The 25,000-nt window shown below is 35.8% G+C and overlaps 1 protein-coding gene and 1 long non-coding RNA gene across 4 annotated transcripts in view; one reads left to right on the top strand and one right to left on the bottom strand.

The window, feature by feature from the left end:
* Positions 1-25,000, bottom strand: part of LOC136832684 (uncharacterized) — a 326,849-nt gene that overhangs the window by 100,265 nt on the left and 201,584 nt on the right. The window lies entirely within an intron of this gene.
* LOC136832680 (uncharacterized) lies at positions 11,781-20,390 on the top strand. Of its 2 annotated transcripts, none has more exons than XM_067094066.1 (8): positions 11,781-11,918; positions 12,628-12,724; positions 13,892-14,001; positions 14,900-15,037; positions 16,471-16,631; positions 17,534-17,718; positions 18,076-18,123; positions 19,349-20,390. In XM_067094066.1, the coding sequence occupies exons 1-8, from the start codon at positions 11,916-11,918 to the stop codon at positions 19,384-19,386; spliced, it is 780 nt and encodes a 259-aa protein (XP_066950167.1). In that variant the 5' UTR covers positions 11,781-11,915; the 3' UTR covers positions 19,387-20,390. The 2 variants fall into 2 exon arrangements, with proteins under 2 accessions (XP_066950167.1, XP_066950165.1); XM_067094064.1 differs by having other exon boundaries at positions 18,049-18,123.

Genomic DNA, 25,000 nt, shown 5'->3' with positions numbered 1-25,000 from the left:
TGGTATATGTGCCTCGTGTTTCCTTTAAACATGCTTAATATCACTATTATTATTACTATTCTTAGACAAAATAACATGATAAATAATCACGAGTCATATATCAAAGAACAAAAATTTGTGTTATTTAAAGTGAACAAAAATCTTCGTATAAAAAGGTGGATTTTGACTGATTCCAAAGATATCAGCTTTGGATATTTCATCACCAGCATTATTATTCAGATGATGAACCCTGTTCATATGGAGCAAGCCCACCACAGGACCACCGACTTGAAATTCAAGCTTCCAAAGAAAATGTTATGTTGCTCACTTGAAAGAAATTACAGAAGGTAACAGGGAATTCAGAGAGAAGTGATCAGTTATTAGAAAAGAAAAAAAATAAATTAACTAATAAATAAATATATAAATAAAAACGTAAGTATTGTATCATCAGCAAATTATTAAGGAAATAAACCTGACCCCATAAAATAATATTATGTGCCACTGTTGAGACATACTCTTGATTCGTTTACTTTTTTGACAGGCGCTGAAAATGACACTCGGAACGAAGTCATGAAAACCCTGAATGAAAGGTTTCGGGAGGAAACCAAAGCTGCTGTGGTTCAGACGCCAGAAATCAATAAGGTTTTCAGACACAAGGTGATGTTTTGCAGAGGGATGATACTGATATGGTACTTTATCACAGGTAATCCTCTCTACATCTTCTGATGCGGAGGTTTGACAAAGTCAAAGTTCAACGACCTTTCTTCCTCACGCCAACAGCTACCCCTAAAGCTAAGGGGTCGGTTGCCTTCAAGCGTCTTCCCCGACTATTTCCGTCTGAAACTTCTTTCTCTGCTAAACCCTTCCTCAAATCATCCTGAACTCCATCACGTCCTCTAATCCTTTGCCTCCCTCGACCTTCTGCCTCTGACAGGTTCCACTCAAGCCCTCTTCACTCGGTCCTTTTCACCAATCCTTATCACATGACCATACCAACTCGGTCTCGACTCTGTGACTTGCATCACTTCTAACTTCTTCTCCTAACTTCATTTCTCTGATGCTGTTTATGGGAGCTTAATAAGCAATCAAGCGATGATTATTGCAAAACTGGCTACAGAGGGACTTCATTACTGCTAGCTGGTACCATCACCTGATTACCTGCAAGAGATCAGACGGATGATGTGAAGACAATTACTTTCTGAAATTAAAATGCAGCTAGTTTTGCTGTGGCGGAGTTTCTACTGTACTGGCCTGTAAGGCAATAACTGATAGTGATAAGCATCAGTTTATGCTGAAGTGAGGTCTTTTCATCATTAAGAATACTTTGAATATATGTTTCAGGTTTCCTTTTTCTGTAATGTTTTAGCAGCAGCTTCAGTTAACAATTATTTTTTAAAGAACTGAAAGGTTGTTTATATCCCTCTGTGAAGAGAGAAAAATCTACACCATATTCACTGAGAATTTTCAAAAACAGTTTTGACACCACAGAACAGCAATGTATGTTTTCACAGTTATAAACAAGTCATTGTGTACGGTAAAATGAGAAAACTGTTACTATTTGCATATTTCAGAGGAGAAGGTATAGAGTATACATTCCCAGTACATATATAACTGGTTTCAACGATGTTGAATTTACTGAAATTGTGGTGAATGAGACAGCAACACTGCTCAAGTTCGTCCTGATGACTGGAAAATTCTATAATCTTCAAGTGAGTATTTTTAAGCTCTAATCTACTTCTTTTGTCATTTATATTTTTAATTAGTTGTTAATTTTTCTTAAATGATGTTATCGTTTCCACTGAAAAGAGAAACCCACAAGATTCCTGTGTATAACTTGTTTACTTGTAAGTATTTACATATTACTTGACTCTCGAGTACTTTCAGGTCGTAACTGTGACCCTTTTTCAAGAGATGTGAAGGTGGTCAGGCTGGTTCAAGGCCCAGCAATCTTCTGGAACTTCTTCTCCCTGTGCTGTACTACCCTTCTGTGTTCTTGGATTCTAGTCCTTATTCCCCTACCTGTTTCACCCACATATTTTTCTTCACAATTGTTGCAATTAATTATGTATACCCCTCCTATATCATTGAAAGGAGAATACAGTAATGCAGATGATATAGGAGGGGTATACATAATTAATTGTAACAATTGTGGAGAAAAATATGTGGGTGAAACAGGTAGGGGAATAAGGACTAGAATCCAAGAACACAGAAGTGCAGTACAGCTCAACTCACAGGGGAGCTATAGCTAGGCATTGTTGGGAAAAAGACCATAGGATGGATTTTAAAAACAGTAGGCTTATATACAAAAGCAATAACATCAGTCATAGGAGGGTAGTGGAAGGGGCACTCATCAGGGAGATTAAAGTGATAGAAGGAAACAAAGCATTTACCTCAGAAGATCCCATAAGATCCCATAAGCCGAGCTTTAATATTAAAAGAAAGCTAAGATCGACCCTTCTGACCTGGGGGTTAGGTCTCCTGCCCAAGAGACCGATGGTGACCACTCACTTACCTCAAGGGTTATTCCCATTGACCATCAGATCAGGATATCAGACCGACAGGAGGGGATTAACAACTCTCATGAGAATGGAAACCAGGACAGCCATCATATAAATGACAGCACAGGGAGAAGAAGTTCCAGAAGATTGCTGGGCCTTGAACCAACCTGACCACCTTCACATCTCTTGAAAAAGGGTCACAGTTACGACCTGAAAATACTCGAGATTCAAGTAATATGTAAATATTTACAAGTAAACAAGTTACACACAGGAATCTTGTGGGTTTCTCTTTCCATCTTCAGAAGAAAACCGAAAGAAGTTTTTGTTTGTTTCATCGTTTCCATTATTTATAATGACTTCGTCAATTAATATATGGGGTCTCACTGATATACATAGAACTAACATATATAAAGTAATCTCTCAATTATCTAGATCACCATTATTCGGAACTCGACATTATCCAACACATCCGGACCAGGGACCAAGGCCCCAAAGATATATGATATATAAATTTTAAAAACTTGACAAAACCACTCTCCAATGGTTGGCAATGCTGCACGGCCTTAGGAAAATGTTGGTAACACTGCTTAAACTCATAAACAGACTGAGAAAGAGTTTTGGGGGTGAGGGGAGGCCTGGAGAAGTTTCCAAAGGGGGGGTGGGGGTCGGATGGATAGGCGCCATGGGAGAGGAGGTGTAATAAGTATGTGCATGGAACTCACTCTGAGAAGGTGTTGTTTTGGAAGGTGGATGGAGCTGGGGAGAAGTTTCTCTGGCTGGGAGGGGGCGGGGATGCAGTGTTGGAAAGGTGAAGATGGCTAGGTAGACATCTGATTTGATAGAGCTTGTCTGGTTATGTGTTTTTACTTTTATGATACAGTAATTCATATTGTATTAAAGGATATGCACTGTACTGAGATACAGTATAGAATGGGAAAGAGAGAGAGAGAGAGAGAGAGAGAGAGAGAGAGAGAGAGAGAGAGAGAGAGAGAGAGAGAGAGAGCAATATCTGAGGTATGTTTACATCGAAGCCTAATACAATAGCACACACACTCCTTCACTGTTTTATTTATATTTTGTGCTACATTAGTGTCACTTATATTTTTCTGCATTTTCTCATCATTTATTTTTACAAACCAAAAGATAAACACAGTCATGTGCATAGGGTATGTATACATGCACTCATTCGATTGCATCAGTGAACTTCCTGGCGCTTGTTTCGTTTCGTGTTTTTGTGTTTATGATACATTAATTCATATTTTATTAAAGGATATGTACAGTACTGAGGTATGAGAGAGAGAGAGAGAGAGAGAGAGAGAGAGAGAGAGAGAGAGAGAGAGAGAGAGAGAGAGAGAGAGAGAGAGAGAGCAGTAACTGAGGTATGTTTACATCAACGCCTATGTAAAATAACACACACACTCCTGTACTTCTTTATATTTCATTAATATTTTTACTGTATTTCTCATTTTTTATATTTATAAACCAAAAGATAAGCGCAAGCATGTCCTAGGGTATGTATGTATGCGCACACTCATTCGATGGCGTCGGTGAACTTCTTTGGTTTTGACTTACCTACATATGCAAATTTTCACTTTAGACATTTGTACAGTGATTAGAGACGAAGTATCAATAGTGGTAAAATATTCTCTTGTGTACTGTTATGACGTGTGCTAATCAAACTTAGAGTCAACTAAACTTGTAATGAAATACTATGCAGTAAATCAAGCAAAGCAAAAAAAAAAAAAAAAGGAATCGTGATACAGTACTGCGCTAAGAAGCACAAACGCCAACACAGAACGAAAGAGGTAAAGAGTTATCTTTCATGACTAGCCTGACATCACTTACCATGTCATGAAACAGGCTTGCATAAACTTGCAGACTTTAAGGAGTCCAAAGGTTGGCTGGTCCGGTTCTAACTTCAACATGGAATTTCTTCTAACAAGAAAACTCATGGTGAAGATTTGGATGCTTCTGAGGAGGAAATAGAGGAATTTTACCGGAAGTTGTGAGACTTCATGATGAAAGAAGGCCTTGTTTTAGGACAGATCTACAATGCTGATGAAACTGGTCAATTCTATCACTCCCTACCCACTAAAACCCTGGTTGATGAGAAGGAAAAGAATTTACCCAGTCGAAAGCTTTCCAAGCAGCGTATTTCTGCATTGTTATGTGCAAATGCTATTGGTAGGCATCACTGCAAACCAGTGGTAGTAAAGACATGCAAAGCAACTACATCTTCATCATAGGTTCATGGGTAGGCTCCCAGTGATTTGGTATCATTTGGCAAAGGCTTGGTTCACCTCCAGGATCATTTCTGATTGGTTCCATTATCATTTTTGTAAGGAGGTTATTCTTCATCAGAGACAGGACCTTGGCACTGCTAGAACATTGGGTGAAGGCTTTGCTTCTCATGAACAATGTGCCTGCACATCCTTACAGAGCCCAACTAGATGGTGACGCACATCAGGGCCATGTATTTGCCTCTTAATATGACTTCACTCATTCAGCCAATGGACCAAGGTGTTATTATTGCAACGAAACAGCTACACCAGAGGAAGTTCCTGGAGGAAGTGATGGTAGTATTGGAGGACGACGACGAGAAAGGGTAAGGTTTGGATGCATGGGAGGAACAGACACTGGAATATCATCATAAGAATTCACAGAAGTCTGCCACACAACTTTGCAGATGTTTTGAAGGACATCACCGTAAAGACCCTCAACCGCGCCTGGAACCATATGTTGAATGGAGAAAAGGCCACGATGGACTTCCAGGGGTTCAATGTTGACGGCTTCTGTGCCAGTGAGATAGCTGCTGCAATTGCTGGTGGTGATGAGGAAGCAGCTGAAAACTACAACGATGATGAAGAGGCTGTTCCACATCAACTGTCCTCATACAAGCATATGCGAACAACCTTCAATGCAGTTATCAAGATACTGGAGAAACCCAACTCGGACCCCACTGACTACCCTGGGGCCTTGGACACTGACGACATGGTCGAGCTGATGGAGGGAAGGAGGTGGAGGAGAACTTTCAAATCTCCTTACAAGTGTTTAAAACATCCGGCCATCGTATGCACGAAGAGCAGTGCACACAGGTAAGTGACAAGGTAAAATGTATTCTTACAGTTTTATTAGAATTTTTTTTTTTTATAAAACTGTTTGTGTAAACTATCATATTGTTTTGCATATGAGAAAAAAAGGGGTTTACTTTTTATGAGCAATACAATGTCTTTTACAATTCTTGCTTCATATAAAAAAGGTTTTGTAGCATAATGAACTATGTGTCGTGTACAGGAGAAAAGGAAGGAGGCGGCTTTATTGTTTTTAAGTGTATGTATGGAGTTTATTTTGTTAAAAATATTGGAAAACAAGGAAAATAATTGCTTTTTGCAAAGCTTTTCAGTTTAAACTGCAATGTAGTTGTTTATAAGGATATTTAGTGTTTATGGCCATGTGGTATTGACATTTTTAGGTGAGGAAGGGTATGGAGTTACCTTTGCACACCCATAGATTTTTTTTACTCGCCATTATCTAGATTTCGTCATTATCCGACAGGGCTGTGGCTCTATTAATCCGGATAATTGAGGGAATACTACATACTTTCAATCATGTCAGGTTTTATCTATCTATCTATCTATCTATATATATATATATATATATATATATATATATATATATATATATATATATATATATATATATATATATAATATATATATATATGTATTCTAACTTGTCAAATATAATTTGGAGCTTCTTTAACGATTAACCCACAAGTCTCTTGTCAAATATGAGCTCGAGCATTAATGTTGGCTGGCTGACTTTCAGTACAAATTAAACTCATGAAATTCAAAAAGAAAATTATTGTTTTTCCGATTTTTTTTCGTTTGCACATAATTGGTTTTTCTTTCATTTGTTTAAAATGAAATGCACTGATGTAGTTGCATTTGTCAAAATCTTCTCTGGTCAAGACTTTTTTTTAGCAAGAACAGTTAATGTTACCTGACACGCTTCAATAACATTCAACCTGTATGGGTTTCTGCTTCTCTCAAAATGATTAAAGTAATACAAATCTCTTCCTTCAAAATTTTCGTGGTTTAAAATTTTTTTATTTTGTTACACTTAAAATCACATTTTTTTACCTGTTCCTTATCATCAGATTTTCTTAATGCTGTATCATCAGGTTGCAGGTAGGGGAACGATGAGAGTAAAAGGCAAAAATTTTGATTTCTCTTACAATATAAAAATCAAGATTCTGGTTAAGGTTTTAATCAGTATCGATCTACAAACCGGCAACGTGTCTACCAATAGTGTGGAGCGGATAATTATGTAAGAAACTTGGGTGTGTTTCCTAATGAATATATGATTACTTTTTCTGTGTCAAACTTCTTTAAGAGTAAAACGTTTGCTTTATTGTAGCGTTTTGTATCAACATCTTTTTCACTTTATTCGTCAATATTTGTGATTTCATTCTACTTTTTTTTTTTACAGTGAACAGCACATAGATGGCCAATTTAATGCAAAAATTGGTCGAAAGAAAGAGAAGCTAGGTCCGTTAATACAACTTCATCCAATACTTGAGCTAATACTTAGAACAATCTGTTATTTACTGAAAGGTCCCCTTACCCTGGGTGACTTCCTTTATGTGCTTTGGCGTTGGAGCATCATCCTTCAACCATACATCAACAGTAAGAATATGAATACTGTACACTCTTCTTTCCACTTATCATTTCAGTGTTTTCCGACATTCAAACTCAGGGTATAGGGTGTCAGTGCAAACATGTGTCATAATTTCACTTCTTTTCTGATACTCGTGTGTTAAAAAAAATAATTAATAAAGGACCTTCGCTCTGTCTCAAGTTTGATGTTCTGCAATGACTTAGTAGCTTAGAAGAGCTTTATGCTGATGTATGAACATTTCTCCGATATCTTTCTTCGTTTGACCTCTAGAGTCCCATTTTGGAAATCTTATTTGTATTTTTCCTTTTCATTCTTATCCTCTGCAACAAACATGTAGCAACAACAACAACAACAACAACAACAACATCAACAACAACAGCACCAACAACAACAACAATCACAACAACAGCACCAACAACATTAACAAAAACAACAACAGCACCAACAACATCAACAACAATCACAACAACAGCACCAACAACAACAAAAACAACAACAGCACCAACAGCACCAACAACAACAAAAACAACAACAGCACCAACAACAACAAAAACAACAACAGCACCAACAACAACACCAACATTCACATTACAACCTCTGGGACGTTCTGGAAAGCTGGAAGCATTGAACCATAGCTCTACACAGGTAGGCGAGAGGCTGGGTTTACTTACGTTTACATTTATTTATCAATTTGTTAATTGAACTGTTTTTCTAATAACTGATCTCCTCTTTCTGCACTTCCCATTACCCTCTGTTACTTCTTTCGAATGAACACCATCATATTCTTTGGAAGTTTGTATTTCAAGTCGATGGCCCCTGTGGTAGGCATGTTCCGTATGAATAGGGTTCATCTTCGGAATAATAATAATAATAATAATAATAATAATAATAATAATAATAATAATAATAATAATGAACCATATTCTTTGGAAGTTTGAATTTCAAGTCGATGGCCCCTGTGGTGGGCTTGTTCCGTATGAATAGGGTTCATCTTCGGAATAATAATAATAATAATAATAATAATAATAATAATAGTTTTTTTTCCAAATTAACTGTCAGCACCTCAATATCCGCAATGGGAACTTCAGTGAAAAAGGGCACCATTAAATTCACCTCGTTTCACACCAAACTGTTCTCATTCTGAAGGGAGGACTTTTTGAACTGTGACGCTTAGGGGAAGCCATACTTCCTTACTCGAGAGATACCAGTTAAAGTGCTTGTTAAGGCATACCAGTTAATGTGCTTGTTAAGGGATACCAGTTAATGTGCTTGTTAAGGGATACCAGTTAATGTGCTTGTTAAGGGATACCAGTTGAAGTGCTCGTTAAGGGATACCAGTTAATGTGCTTGTTAAGGGATACCAGTTAAAGTGCTTGTTAAGGGATACCAGTTAATGGTCGTGTTAAGGAATGCCAGTTAAAGTGCTTGTTAAGGGATACCAGTTAAAAGTGCTTTTTAAGGGATACCAGCTACTGTCCTTGTTAAGGGATACCAGTTAAAGTGCTTGTTAAGGGATGCCAGTTTATGTGCTTGTTAAGGGATGCCAGTTAAAGTGTTTGTTAAGGGATACCAGTTAAAGTGCTTGTTAAGGGATACCAGTTAAAGTGCTTGTTAAGGGATACCAGTTACTGTCCTTGTTAAGGGATGCCAAATAAAGTGCTTGTTAAGGGATACCAGTTAATGTGCTTGTTAAGGGATACCAGTTAAAGTGCTTGTTAATCTAACTCAGTCAGTCGACTCCCAACTCCCTGTTGCTGATATTGTCCTTGGAATTATACCTTCCATATTTAAATTGCTCAGTGTCTTTCAGTTCAGTCCGAGACGATTAAATATATGAAACGGACGATTCTCAATTTTTTCCCGCGGCCCGCGGAGATGTGCGAAATACATAATGTGGCCCTCATACTGAAAGGTTCCTGACTAATGATTAATGCTGGACAAAGTAATATTTATTACACAATGTATCAGGCAGGTAACTTGCCTCTACATATTTATTGCCATGAGGCTACAGGTACAAGCAGAGACAGGAAACCGAACCTCCATAATTAATCATAATGAAATGAATAAGCATAATTGTGAAATATAGTCGATTCAACATTAAATATGGCTAAAGCATCGAAACACGACAGTTCTCAGAACTGTTGAAGGTAAACAGTATGAAAATATTGTTTCATTAGCATTTAAAGGAATTAACAGATCTCGAATTTACATACAGCTTTTACCACTGACTTATTTGTCCATGAATCTTTGTAAATGAACATTTGTAAATCAAGATTTCTAGGGATATCTGACTCTCGTGGACTCACATCCATCCAGTTGAAAGTTGACTTCTCAAGTTTAAGTTACCGATAAATCTAAGCATTCCTTCAATGCATAGCTATATCAAATTAGCGTGATAAATCAGAAGAAAATAAAACTCTTACACAGTACCTTGCTTTCACTACTGTTATAATTTTTTGTTTCTGGGGCAGCAATGGAGATCCAACGACCAATCCGAAGAGTGAGTAAACGCCGAGGACAAATTGACTGATGTCGCTGACTGATGTTCATCAGTCGCAGAAGGTCAAACGGACAGACTAATGGAAGGAAATGGAAAGAAACCTGATCCCTTAAACAAATTTCTGTCAAGGACACACACCTTCGGTGTTTTGCACCTCTCTTTTCACAAGCACTGAGATGCAGTTATGAACTGTTCTTGAGTGGAACTGTGTTGGCAATAATGCCTTTTGGAGTTGATTATTTGATGCACAAAGTACATGAGCAACAGCCTTTCACCGAGTGACCTGGGTTCGACCCCGATATGAGTCAGAGATCTATTTCTATGAAACACGTGTTCATGTGTTGATCATTTCAGTATATATATATATATATATATATATATATATATATATATATATATATATATATATATATATATATATATATATATATAAAACTCTGAATCATTTCTTTGTTTATTTGTTTGTTTGCACAGTGGAGCACACGATCAAGTATTAATTTAGCTGTGTCCTCCCCTCCCCTCCCCTCCCTTTCCTTCTTCCATCCCCTTCCCTTTCCCTCCCCTCCCCAAGCACAAGATCAAGTGTTAATTTAGCTGTGTCTTCCCCCTCCCCTTCCCTCTTCCATTCCCCTCCCCCTTCCTCATCCTCTTCCCTCCCCTGCCCTCTTCCATCCCCTCCTCCCCCCACCCTCCCTTCCGCCTTCACTCTGGATTTTACATGAAAATGAATGTTACATATCTGATTTAAGCAAGACAACAAAATCTAATCACGGCTCAAAAGGAATCAGAAGTTTTCTGAACATCCAAAATTCAAAGCCAATTTGATTCCATTTTAATTCATATTTTCCAAAATTACTAGATTTTATGGAGCGCAAATAAATATCTATTTTAAGCCAAATTACTTGAAGGTAAAAGCCTTTGTATGGAAAAATACAAGCAATTCACGGACGTAGAGAATTTTTTGCAAACACTCCAAAATGAAAGGAATAGCAAAGGTTACCATCATATAACTATAAGTTAAAGCAAATGCTTCTATGTACGCATGTCAAGATGTTCATGACCCATAAGGAATATTATTAGTATTATTAAAATTGTTTTACCGGACCACTGGGGTGATTATCTGCTCTCACAGGGCTGGCCCGAAGGATTTATTTTTAATGATATTTTTATATGTATTTTGTCAATTAAATTACAATTTTTCAAAAACTTTATAACGACCAATTTTATATGTTGAAGATTCTGACGAAATTTCAATGATAGATTCATTTCCAAAACTTGTTGTTCGATGCTGGTTATTCTTTGAAGACATTCCTGTTAGGGCTATAATGCAGATTTGACAGCTACATCTTCTTACAAAAATAGAAAATTGTTTCTGTTCTTAATTTCAATAAAACTAAAGATAATCTTACTTGATTTTAATTATTACCTAAACGTTATAACGTATCTAAGCCTCCTAGTTAGGTTACATCTTCTTGGACGATAGAAATTACATTTTCCGAAAAGAAACAGAATCAAAGAATTACTTTGACATTTGAATAGAATCTATTGCTTCATAAGGTTGAGTTTATTCACATCAATTAATATATATATATATATATATATATATATATATATATATATATATATATATATATACATATATATATATATGCATGTATATTATATATGTATGTATGTATGTATGTATGTATGTATGTATGTATGTATGTATATATATATATATATATATATATATATATATATATATATATATATATATATATATATATATATATATATATACTAACTCAATGTGAGATCAATGATATTTTGGTGTAACGAAACAAATCAAGGCTACAGAATATCCATTATGTTTCAAGTGACCTTCACAGAGGTTTGACTTTTTTGTTTGCGAGAGTGAGTCATCTTAATAAATTATGCCGAGGCTGCGATTACTTAGGCTGGAACGCTGATTGGCGTTTCTTATTAACATTAGCATATATACAACTTAAAGCATACGGAACGACCCAGTGTATTCTAAATTTACAGAGAAATCTGGACAGTCTCATTGGCTGCTACGTCTCTAGGTAAAATTGCAGTCACGTAGCTTGCCTAGATAAAATTATCAGCTGTGACGGAAACCCAGGAGATAACTCAGAAAGCACCTGGCCTGAGCATACTCACACACACACCTCAGTGGAATCACATCTGTTTCAGCAGATGCAAGAGAACATCGTCAGTTTCATACGGACGGGAAAACATTCATCTCATCCTGCACTATGGTAATATATGCTTTGTTGTCTCATCTCGAGGTTTAGAATCAACGATGGACAGTGACTTGTGAATATAAAAAATAGTGACGTCTGAATGTAACAGAAATTAATTACCCAAGTGTTACAAGACTTACCAATCAGCTGTCAAGGTGGAGAAGGGTTGATATCGATTCTAAGTACGGACCCTGAATTCGACAGGTATATGTACATCAGAGTCCGTATCAACTCACATACATCTCTTCATAGCTGGGTGGTCTAAGTCACTGTCTGTCATTGTTTCTAAAACAGGCATCGGTTCGAATCCTGCCGTGTATGATACACTTATCAATTATCATTCGCCTGGGGTGTAAGTTACCCCTAAGGTATGGTGAGCTGGATATCCAACAGAATTTGTGGCTGCATAATTGTGAATGTAAAAGAGTGACGAGTGTATGAGGTGAAAATTCATAACTGGCCCAGTGATACGAATTTATCGACCAGTTGTCATCGTGGCTTAATATTTGTTAATGCAAATAGTTTAGCATGCATGTGACAAAAATTCATAAATATACTTTACTTATATATATGCATATATATATATGCATATATATATATATATATATATATATATATATATATATAATATATATATATATATATATATATATATATATAAACACACACATATATATTAGTCTCAATCTCTTTATGTATTTATTTTTTACATTTTCATCGACAGCTGCGAGTTCTCGTACTGATTACAACAACTGCCATCAGTCAAGGGCTGCCAACGGCTGAACATGGAGATCCGGCACCGGGAATATTGTTAAAGCAAGGTAAGGATATAAGCTGAGCAGATCAGGAAAATGAGATTGGGGAAAGATACATTTAAAGGTCTGAATTTGTAGTAAAAGGCAGAGATGCCAAAATTAGTAAAATGTTTCTGAGTGCCTGAAACTGTTTCTGTATGACAGCATGGAGTGTTGAATGCGTAAAATGCTTCTGAGTGCCTGAAAGTGTTTCTGTATGACAGCATGGAGTGTTGAATGCGTAAAATGTTTCTGAGTGCCTGAAACTGTTTCTGTATGACAACATGGAGTGTTGAATGCTATCTGGGCTAGGTGAAAATTCCCTCACATCTGCTTAGGCCTGCTCTAAATCTCTCAAATAAGAGAGCATATTGTGATTCTTCTCTCAACAAGATGATGATTTTTTTGCCGGTAAAAATTTACAGGGTTTTTTCGCATTATATCGCTCCGCCGCATCAACAAACTCATAAACAAGAGCATGTGCCACGTTGAACACGAAAGCCTGAATAAATGAAAATACTGAAAGAGTAATAAAGATTCGGGTCCTGATTGTGGTATATAATGAGGGAGAGTGACGTACATTTGCGTGATTTACCTCTTCGGCTGAAAAGTGTAATGGCTTTCTACGTTTTAATTTGAGCAGTGCCCATATTTTCTTTTTTCTCAAGGTCGCAATAAAATCAGTAGTAGAATTTCTAGCCGCAGAACTAAAAACGAGTGAACACTAGGAAGGCTGCGATCACAATGGAAGATGGTAAGTTGATCCAGGTCACACTGCGAGGCCCGGGTATAGCGTTACGTTTTTGCTTTTAAGAGATGATTCAATAAGCTGAAGATATGTAAGAGCGAATTACTCCATATATGAAAGCATAGGTTTGTATACGTGCCGGAACAAATGACAAATTATGATTGTATGTGTGTAGGTGCATGCTAACTGTATGCATCAAGTGCGTCCAAACAGTTTTACTGTGACGTGGGGTTCTGCACCGAGACTTGATTGGGAAAGTTCTCAGATACTCTTTTGTTTCTGTTTGTTCTGGAGGTGAGGGTACGTATCCTACGCTGATATCACCAGGTTCCAATGATATCAGCTTCGTGTATTTAAGGAAATAAACCTGACTATGTACAATAATATTCTGTCTTTACTGAGACTTGCCTATGATGCTCAGAGGAATTTTGTTTACCTTTTATCAGGTGGATACGGCGCTCTGGATAACTTCATGAAAACCGTAACTGACAACCTTAAGAAGAGAATCACAGATGCAGCTGACATACCAGGCATTCGACAAAAATCCACATGCGGGGTAATGTTTTGTGAAGGAAAGACTCTGTCATGCTACTCTTTCCTCTGTGTCTTCTGTATCAAAGATTATGCAGGAACTAAGGGTCGACGACCTCTGGGTAATCTTAATAAGCAACCAAGTTATGGTTGTTGCAAAAGTGGCTTTTGAGGGATAACAGCCTCATGATGTGAACAGTATGCAGGATAGAAGTCATTTTAGAAATTTTAATGCAAGCCGCTTGTTACAACAGCACACAGTTCTTGCCGTACTGGCCTCTGATAAGCAGTAACTGACAGTGATGAACGCCAGCATATCTTCAGAATTTTTAATAATGCAAGACTTGAACTTCTAATCGGACAGACATGACGTAATATTCTTTTTCAGTGGTGGTAGTGAACCTTCCTAGTTTCCCATGTTGCTTACACCCAGTATAGGATAGCAAGCTCCAATAAACTACGCATAAAAAAATTATATTCCTAGGATATCTGTTGCATTAAGTTATATTTCTGGCAAAATCACACAAGTATAAGGCTGAGGGGTGGAAACTAGGCTACTGCTTTTTACAAGTTCTCAACTTCACAATAGTTTCTGAGGTAGAGAAGATTACAAGAAATCACTCTGACTATGCATGTTTTCAGTTTTTTTTCTTCTTTTTAAAGTATTGGCTATAGCAACAGTGAGTCCCTTATTTATTTAATTTTTTTATTTTACCGAGCCAGAATGCTGCTTACATCTCTCTACGAATAGAGAAAACTCTATAAATGTATTCACAGGGAATTTTTAATCACAGTCAGAGCTGAAACCAATGAATGGCAATGTGCACATATCCCTTTGCCATAAACATATTACCGCGCACAGCAAAATTAGAAAGATGTTTATTGATCGAAGCATTCTCAAATGATTCTGTACTGTATTTCAGGGAAGAGCCTGTGCATTGGACTTTGGCCTTATAAAACTGAAAGGTTTATCGACAATTTACATGACGGGCACTGCGTCTCAGGGAGCATTTACGGATTTTATAAGCATCTGGATTATTGGCATGATCAATGGTATTACTGTAAGTACTGATTTTTTTATGAATTGCTGGTTTGTTATAAAAGACGGTTATGTGTATGTATGTATGTGTATACATACATATATATAAATATATATTTATATATATGTATATATGTATATATGTATATATATATATATATATATATATATATATATATATATATATATATATGTGTGTGTGTGTGTGTGTGTATACATATATACATACATACACACACACATATGCCCTTCACCATTTGCATTCAGAAAAAGTTAGTGTAGTTCTAATTTTTTGGTTTGCCTTCAAAAAATATACATATGGAAGTTTGTCATTTGAGACTACAGTATACTAATAAACTACAGCCAGAGGCGTTTATTACGTCTCTGAAAGAGTTAGAACACTCATGTGTGCTGTTTTACTTTCAGGACACATTTTATGTACAAATGCCAATTCCGTTTTACGGAATTCATCAAGTAGTGTCATTCATGTTGGAAGTTTTATTTTCACAGGAGACATTAATTCTTGCACTGGCTTTTCTCTTTTAAAGCAGATAAATGTGACAGTGTCTCGTGTGTTTAAATATTCCCTAACGAGAATACATATCATTACACTGGCAACGTTCATTGGTCTTCAAAACCTAAGTGACACGGATCCATTCATCAAGCTCCATTATTTTCATTTTTTAAAATAGTAGCTTCGTCATCAACCCACCTCCACCATGATAGTTCACTGGAACGTTTGGAACAAGCGGCTCCTATTATCTTGAAGCCAACCACCACCCCCCTGGGCCCGGCCCTCCAGGCAGACGCCACCAGAAACGTCAAACGAAGGCCGACCTCTGACACGTGGTCCAAGGCCAAGAGAGACAAGGTCTACTCAATTGGGTGGAGCCGCCTCCCACCTGGGTTAACTACGTAGGCGATGACGCATCTTGGAGGTAACTGCTCATTACGGCAATTCACCTGCTGACGCAATAAGGAAGTAGACGAAGCTCCGCCTGCATGGGGGATTTTGGGGAAGTGAGCAGACCTTCGCTTTCTCTTGGCCTTGACGTGGTCGCCAGAAACATAGATCAGGGACAAGCTGTAGAAAAAACGTTTATTATGTATTCTCGTCAAAACAGTCGCCTATGCATAAGAATGCAACTGTGTACAAATGTAAAAACATTTCAGCTTTCAAGCCATATGTATCACATTGTCTTCCCTGGCATATACAAGGAAATAGTTAGTCTTTTTCATGTGTGAGAAAACGCACTTTCTCCCAGTTGTATGCTCTTCTTCTTCTCAGTTTAAATCTTACTTTTCCGCTCGCGATTGTTAATGACATGTCCAGGGCTTTGATTAATAAATTAGCATGTACCTAGTCCCTGTATATCACAAATGGATTCTTTTTGAAATTAACATCTTAATTTCTATATACTGTGCTATAAGATTCTTTTAATGATTTATCACCAGGCTGAAAGTCGAGGGACGCTGACGATAAAAGGAAAGAAAGGGAAGAGGAAGGTTCCCGTGACTTTGAAAGCAGTCGTCAAGCAGGTTGATATTGATGCCTCAACCTCTATAGATCATAAGTCTTGCACTGCGACTTACACCTCGTTGTACCTGACGGTTTAGTGAGTGATCTGCTTGAATTCCTGAATGAATATGAGATCACACCTTTGTGCAAATCTTCCACAATAGTAAAACGTTTGCTATATCATAGGAATGTGCATCAACATAGCTTTCACTTCATTTTGTCTAGCTTTCTGATTTCATTCAACATATTATTCACTTCATTTTGTCATGCTTTGTGATTTCATTCAGCAGAGTTTTCACTTCATTTTGTCATGCTTTCTGACTTCATTCAACAGAGTTTTCACTTCATTTTGTCATGCTTCCTGATGTCATTCAACAGAGTTTTCACTTCATTTTGTCATGCTTTCTGATGTCATTCAACAGCGTTTTCATTTCATTTTGTCATGCTTTCTGATTTCATTCAACATAGCTTTGACTTCATTTTGCCACATTTTGTGATTTCATTCTACAAAGTTTTCACTTAATTTTGTCATGCTTTCTGAATTCATTCAACAGAGATTTCACTTCATTTTGTCGGGCTTTCTGATTTCATTCAACATAGTATTCACTTCATTTTGTCATATTTTCTGATTTCATTCAGCAGTTTTGACTTCATTTTGTTATGCTTTCTGATTTCATTCAACATAACTTTCACTTCATTTTGTCAGGCTTTCTGATTTCATTCAACAGTTTTCACTTCACTGTTATGTTTTCTGATTTCATTTAACACAGCTTTCACTTCATTTTGTCACGCTTTCTGATTTCGTTCAACATAGTTTTCACTTCATTTTGTCATGTTTTCTGATTTCATTCAACAGTTTTCACTTCGTTTTTCATGCTTTCTGATTTTATTTAACATAGCTTCCACTTCATTTTGTCATGTTTTCTGGTTTCATTCAACATAGCTTTCATTTCATTTTGCCATGTTTTCTGATTTAATTCTCCCATTTCCTGTTTACAGTGAAACAAATATCACGTTTAGCAGAACCAATTACGATGTTATTCTTGGAACTGCTCCTCTGATTGAAGAGAAAATAAAGAATTACATACAGAACTATACCAGTACCTTGCAATCACTGCTTGGTGACGTTATGAGGACCACCCCTATGCCAAATGACGTCAAGCTTGAATTACACTGCTATGGAAGTAAGCGTAAGCAGGTTTTGTTGACACTGAGTACATTCTTCTTTCCACTTATCATTTCAGTATTCTGAGGCATTCAACACAAAAGTCAGGTTATCATTGTGAAAGTCTGTAGTAATTTCTCTTCTTTTCTGATACTAGTTTTGTCAGTCTTTAAAACACCGACAAGAAGTTTGGTGCTGGGAAGGAAAAGCTTGAATGTAAGAAGTTTCGCGACGATTTAATAGCTCACAGGAGATTTCTGTTGATGTATAGCCATGATAAACATTGCTCTAATCTTTTTCTTCCATTCACTGATTTGTATTTTCCCCTTTTCCTTTTTCTCCTCCGTAGCAACAACAACCTCAACTACAACAATAGCTTCCGGACGCTTTGGAAAAGGCAAAAGATCACTCAGTCACAGCTCAGGTCTGTAAATCAGTGTTTGTGTGAGGGGGGTCTCGTCCGAAAAAGAAGTTGGAATTCCTTGTTTTAATGCTTCGATTAACGATATTGTTATTCCTGAATTAACTGTCCGTATCTTGCCTTACTGCTTCAGCCCGGCAGGGACCGCTAGCTGCAACCTCTTTCATTCCTTTTACTGTACCTCCATTCAAATTCTCTTTCTTCCATCTGAATTTCCTCAACCCTCTCTAACAACAGTTTCACAGTGCAACTGCGAGGTTTTCCTCCTGTTACACCTTTCAAACCTTCTTACTACCAATTTCCCTTTCAGCGCTCAATGATCTCATACGTCTCAACACTTGGATTTTGGCCTAAATTCTATTTTCTAATCTGTTCTTACTGCTTCAGTGGAATGGCATTGAAATCACCTCGTTTCACATCAAAAATCCTGCAACTGATGAATGCAAAGTGGTGTTATTTCGGAGGAGGAATTTAATTGTTAAGGAGAGCCATACTTCGTTCCTTAAGAGGTATCAACTCATGAGCTTCCTAATGTAATTAATGAGTGCAGCTGGACGAAGGAATCTTTATTAAACAATATAGCACCAAGGTAATTTGCCTCTACACATTCATTGCCACGAGGCTACAAGTAGAGGCAGAGGTAGACACAAGAAATTGAGCCTCCATGAACACCATAATTGAGCTCATTCTTCAAAGCAGTTTTAAAAGACTTATTGATTGTAGTGAAATTAATACGTATAATTGTGAATTACAGTCGATTCAACTTTAGATGTGGCTAAAACAAGCATCGAAATATCACACTTCACAGATTTGTTAAAGGAAAATGGTATCAATTTCAATTCATAGTAATGTGTCATTGATATTTCAAATTTGAAATTTCTGCAGTATTAAAAGAACGTGAATCCACCTACAACCCTTTCCATTGGGGCAATGTCCATGAGTCTTTATAAATAAATATTTGAGAATAAATATTTGTAAATAAATATTTGCGAATAAATATTTGCAAATAAATATATATAGGGATATCTGACTAACGTGGACTCGACGTCCTTCGCGTTGGAAGTTGACTTATTAAGTTTAAGTCTCCAGAAAGATGTTTCGAAGGGGAAAATGATAAATATAAGCATTCGTTCAACAGGCAGCCACGCCATATCAAATGGACATAATAGATTAAGGAAAAGTTCAACTCGTAGAAAGTATGTCGTCTTTATCATTATTTTTGCTTCAGGGCAGCAACAGAGGTCTAACGACCAGTCAGAAGAGTGAGTGAACGCCGAGAACGAATTGACTGATGTTGCTGACTGATGTTCACCAGTCGCAGAAGGCCAAACGGACAGACTAATGGAAGGAAATGGAAGGAAACCTGATCGCTTAAACAAATTTCTGTCAAGGACACACGCCTTCGGTTTTTTGCACCTCTCTTTTCACAAGCACTGAGATGCAGTTATAACCTATTTTCTTGAATGGAACTGTGTTGGCAATAATGCCTTCTGGAGTTTGATGCACGAAGTATATGAGCAGCAGCCTTTCACCGAGTGACCCGGGTTCGATCCCGATATGAGTCAGAGATTTATTTCTGTGAAACACGTGTTCATGTGTTTATCATTTCAGTATAATATATACATATAATATATACATATATATATATATACTAAAACTTTGAAACATTTGTTTGTTTCTTTGTTTGTTTGCACGCTGGAGCACACAATCAAGTGTTAATTTAGTTGTGTCTTCCCCCTCCCCTTCACTCTTCCCTTCCCTTCCCCCCCCACGTAAACGGGGCTGGTGCTGTCCGTAGACTTCGTAACTAATGTGGTAAAGTGGTAAATAAATTATGGGACTGCTTACGCCTTTCTGTGCTGTTTGTTGCCAGTTTCAAATCGTTCATTTAATCTTTTCCTAATGATTTTTCGTACTTAATCAATATAGCCTAGAGGAAATATACAAGGACGTCTATTAATATCATTAATGCTGCTACTGCTATTTTTATTATCATTAATGAGCATACACGTATTATATGATGTGATATATATATAAATATATGTGTATGCATGTATGTGTGCATATATATATATCACACATTACCACAGGTGAAAAATAAGAAACGGGGTGTAGGTCCTGACCGGTTTCGACTTTATTTCCAAGCCATTGACGAAGGACTGATACAGAGTGTGAGAAGTCACAAATATATATACTACAAGAACAGTACTGACGAACATACACAACCGTTATAGGCTCCATATCCCCACTCAGGCCGGTGTCGAGGTCAGAGGGTGGCCTTTAAAACTCATTTGGCTAAAAATCACAATAGACTCTCAGGGGACATTGCTGATAAACAGACCATACCCCACCTCAGATCCACACCTGACAGGTGTCATGGAGGCAGAGTTTGGAAACTCATTAACATTACTACCCTCAACTGTGTTTACAAATATGATAATCCTATTTTCATATATCTCTACTGCCTACCTTAAAGTTTAAACAATTTACAAATTTCTTTTGATATTAAAGGATCAAGTTTATACATCCCTTGACTGATATTCATATTATGGTTGTAACTTTCTTTTATGAAGCTAGATGGAAATGGAAAATGATGGGTGCTTACCGTTTCTGGATGTCCTCATACGAAGAAATAGTAGTGGGTTTAAATATAGTGTGTATAGAAAACCCACTAATATTTCTTCCTATGTGCATTCTATTCTGGACAAAGCAATAAGGTTAAAAGTCAGTGTTTTCATCTATGTTTTTAAGAGCATTACGGGTATGTAGCCCTGAATATATTGATGATGAAATAGATAAGATTAGGAATGCAGGCAAAAATTGAAATATCCTGATAGTGTATTAAACAGTGCATTTGAAGCGGCAAAAAGACTATGTATCAAAACCAGAAAGAACCTTACAACACAAAAATTTGCTTGTTCTGCCTTATAATAATAGTATGAAAGATATCCCTCATCTTCTTAAGAATTTTGGTGTTAATGTCGCATTTAAGAACAATACAACAATGAAAAATGTACTTATCAAGAACTCCCAGACAATATTAAAGGGTGTGTATATAAAATTCCGTGTAAGTCTTGTGACAACTTTTATATTGGCCAAACCGGGAAAGCACTGGAAAAAGAATTGAACAACATAAGAAATGTGTGAGATATGCAAAGGGAACAGTGGTATATTTGTACATGTTAGTGAGAACAATCATGCTATCAACTGGGAAGGGGCAAAAGGATTGTATATTCTAATAATGCACTGGAAAGGAACATCATTGAATCTAGCTTCATAAAAGAAAGTTACAACCATAATATGAATATCAGTCAAGGGATGTATAAACTTGATCCTTTAATATCAAAAGAAATTTGTAAATTGTTTAAACTTTAAGGTAGGCAGTAGAGATATATGAAAATAGGATTATCATATTTGTAAACACAGTATAGGGTAGTAATGTTAATGAGTTTCCAAACTCCGCCTCCATGACACCTGTCAGGTGTGGATCTGAGGTGGGGTATGGTCTGTTTATCAGCAATGTCCCCTGAGAGTCTATTGTGATTTTTAGCCAAATGATTTTAAAGGCCACCCCTACCTCTTGACACCGGCCTGAGTGGGGATATGGAGCCTATAACGGTTGTGTATGTTCGTCAGTACTGTTCTTGTAGTATATATATTTGTGACTTCTCACACTCTGTATCAGTCCTTCGTCAATGGCTTGGAAATAAAGTCGAAACCGGTCAGACCTACACCCCATTTCTTATTTTTCACCTGTGGTAATGTGTGATAAATGAATCACGTACAAAAGTGATAATAATCATATATATATATATATATATATTTATATATATATATATATATATATATATATATATATATATATATATATATATATATATATATATGTATGTATGTATGTATATATATATAGGAGCCTCGATGGCTCGGTCGGTAAAGCAGCAGACTCAGACTTCATAAGTCTGCGTCGTTGTTCAAATCCGCAGCCGGCCAGTCAGAGGGCAGACACTTTGCTATCTGTGTAGACACCCCTGGATTATGTATGTGATCAACGGATAGGTTTGCTGAAAGCAAATGGGTGTTACAGACTAATACACACACAAACAAAGCCACTCCAACATCTTCTAAAAACATAACAGATGCCTTACACATCTCGAACTGTCGGCCTAAACCGCTCACGTCTCCTCGCTGCTAGGGGAAAGGGAGCTGAGGATTTGGCACGATACATATAAACATATGCTACCGGGATCTAAGCGATGTCTGGCAGGGCAGCCGATTGAGGCTACGGCCTACCCCAACGCCAAATCAAAGTCCTTCAAAAGAAGACATCGTGCTTACCCCATATGAAAAATGGGAAAAAGCACGTTAAACGAAGAAGATATATATATATATATATATATATATATATATATATATATATATTTTATATATATATATATATATATATATATATATATATATATATATATATATATATAAATTATATACTGCATATGTATGTTATATATATATGTATATATATACTGTATATTATATGTATATATATATATATATATATATATATATATATATATATATATATATATATATATATATATATATATATATATATATATTAATAAACATGCTCGTATGTTTCTTGTAAACTGTATTGATTAAGTAGGAGAAATGATAGGAAAAAGATTAAATGAACGATCTGAAACTCTCTGGCAACAAACAGCACAGGAAGACATAAACAGTTCCATAATTTGTATACCACATTAGTTACAAATTCTACGGGCAGCACCAGCCCCGTTTACGTGGGAGCGGAATGGATATTTACAGTATTTTCGTGTAAAATCCGGAGTGCTTATTAGCGAAATTCATATCATATATCAGGCAAAATAAGAAATAGTTGTAATGAGCTTAAACTAATTACTGACAAAATTCTAAAGGTTTTCCATTGACTGATATATATATATATATATATATATATATATATATATATATATATATATATATATATATATATATATATATATTCTATATATATATATATATATATATATATATATATATATATATATATATATATATATATATATATATATATATATATATATACTAGACCACCCGTGAGCCGTTGGGTCACTTTTTCATTGTGACGAAAAAATGTAGCATTTCCATACCTTCGCATATACATCATGGCATCTTGACACTGTTCCATCTTATAAATTGCGTAGACCACCCGTGGTCCGTTGGGTCACTTTTTCATCTATTATATATATATATATATATATATATATATATATATATATATATATATATATATATATATACATATATATATAAGTAAATAAAAAAAGTGACGTAAAAAAGGGCCACAGGGGTTTAGTGTATATAGTAAACCAGTGTGTAGAAGATTTATCAGAGCCACGGAAAACCTCTAGAATTTTATCAATCGTTAGTTTTAGCTAATTACAACTATATATAACATATATATATACATATATATATATATATATATATATATATATATATATATATATATATATATATATCTGTCTGATATATGATATGAATTTCACTAACAACCACTCTGGGTTTTACACGAAAATGAATGTTACGTATCTAAATATAAGCATGACAACAAAATTTAATTACAGCTCAAAAGAAATCAGAAATTTTCTAAACACCCAAAATACAAAGCCAATTTGATTCCATTTTAATTCATATTTTCCAGAATTACTAGATTTTATGGAGTGCAAATAAATATCTATTTTAAGCAAAATTACTTGAAGGTAAAAGCCTTTGTATGGAAAAATACAAGCAATTCACGGACGTAGAGAATTTTTTGCAAGCGCTCGAAAATGAAAGGAAAAGCAAAGGTTACCATCATATAACTAAAAGTTAAAGCAAATGCTTCTATGTACGCATGCTAAGATGCTTCATTACCCATAAGGAATATTATTATTATTATTATTATTATTATTATTAAAACTGTTTTACCAGACCACTTGGGTGATTATCTTCTCTCACAGGGCTGCCCCGAAGGATTTATTCTCATTTATATTTTTATATATATTTGGTCAATTAAATTACAATTTTTCAATAACTTTATAATTGGGCCAATCTTAAATGCTGAAGATTCTGACGAAATTTCAATGGTCGGTTTATTTCCAAAACTTGACCATCGCTGCTGTCTATTCTTTGAAGAAATTCCTGTTAGGGCTATAGTACAGATTTGACAGCGACATCTTACATAAATTGAAAATTGTTTGTGTTCTTCATTTGAATAAAACTAAAGATAATCTTACTTGACTTTAATTACTTACCTGAACATTAGAACGTATCCAAGTCGCCTAGTTAAGTTACATCTTGGGCGATAGAAATTACAGTTTTCGAAAAGAAACAGAATCAAAGAATTACTTTGACATTTGGCTGGAATCCATTACTTTATAAATATGGTTTATTCACATCAATTATATATATATATATATATATATATATATATATATATATATATATATATATATATATATATATATATATATATATATATATATATATATTGTTACGCTATGAGTCCGGTTGGAAGAGTTAAATTGAATTTTTAATGTAATTTGCCTTAGAAGCCAACATCTACGGCTCAGAACATAAGCTACATACAATATTCAACATAATTATAATGTAGGGAGCAAGTCATGTCAGCCCCTAATGCAAGGTTAGGTTAGGTTAGGTTAAATAAGTTAGTTTAGGTTAATTTGGTTAGGTTAAATAAGTTAGTTTACGTTACTGTAAGTTAGGTTTGAGCAGAAATAGCAGTCGCTAGAGGAATGAAAAGACTTGGTAACAAATTGGCACAACTTGACTGAAATCCATTACTGTGTAAGGTAGGGAT

Source organism: Macrobrachium rosenbergii, chromosome 50 (assembly GCF_040412425.1).
Source record: "Macrobrachium rosenbergii isolate ZJJX-2024 chromosome 50, ASM4041242v1, whole genome shotgun sequence".
Taxonomy (NCBI): Eukaryota; Metazoa; Arthropoda; class Malacostraca; order Decapoda; family Palaemonidae; genus Macrobrachium; species Macrobrachium rosenbergii.
This window is presented reverse-complemented; position numbering and strand designations above follow the sequence as displayed.

What these genes read in the sequence shown, in the direction of transcription:
- LOC136832680 (XM_067094064.1), top strand. An exon ending in GACAAAAATCCACATGCGGG is followed by an intron (nt 14,002 to 14,899) that starts GTAATGTTTTGT and finishes ACTGTATTTCAG; the next exon opens with GGAAGAGCCTGTGCATTGGA. An exon ending in GCATGATCAATGGTATTACT is followed by an intron (nt 15,038 to 16,470) that starts GTAAGTACTGAT and finishes ATTTATCACCAG; the next exon opens with GCTGAAAGTCGAGGGACGCT.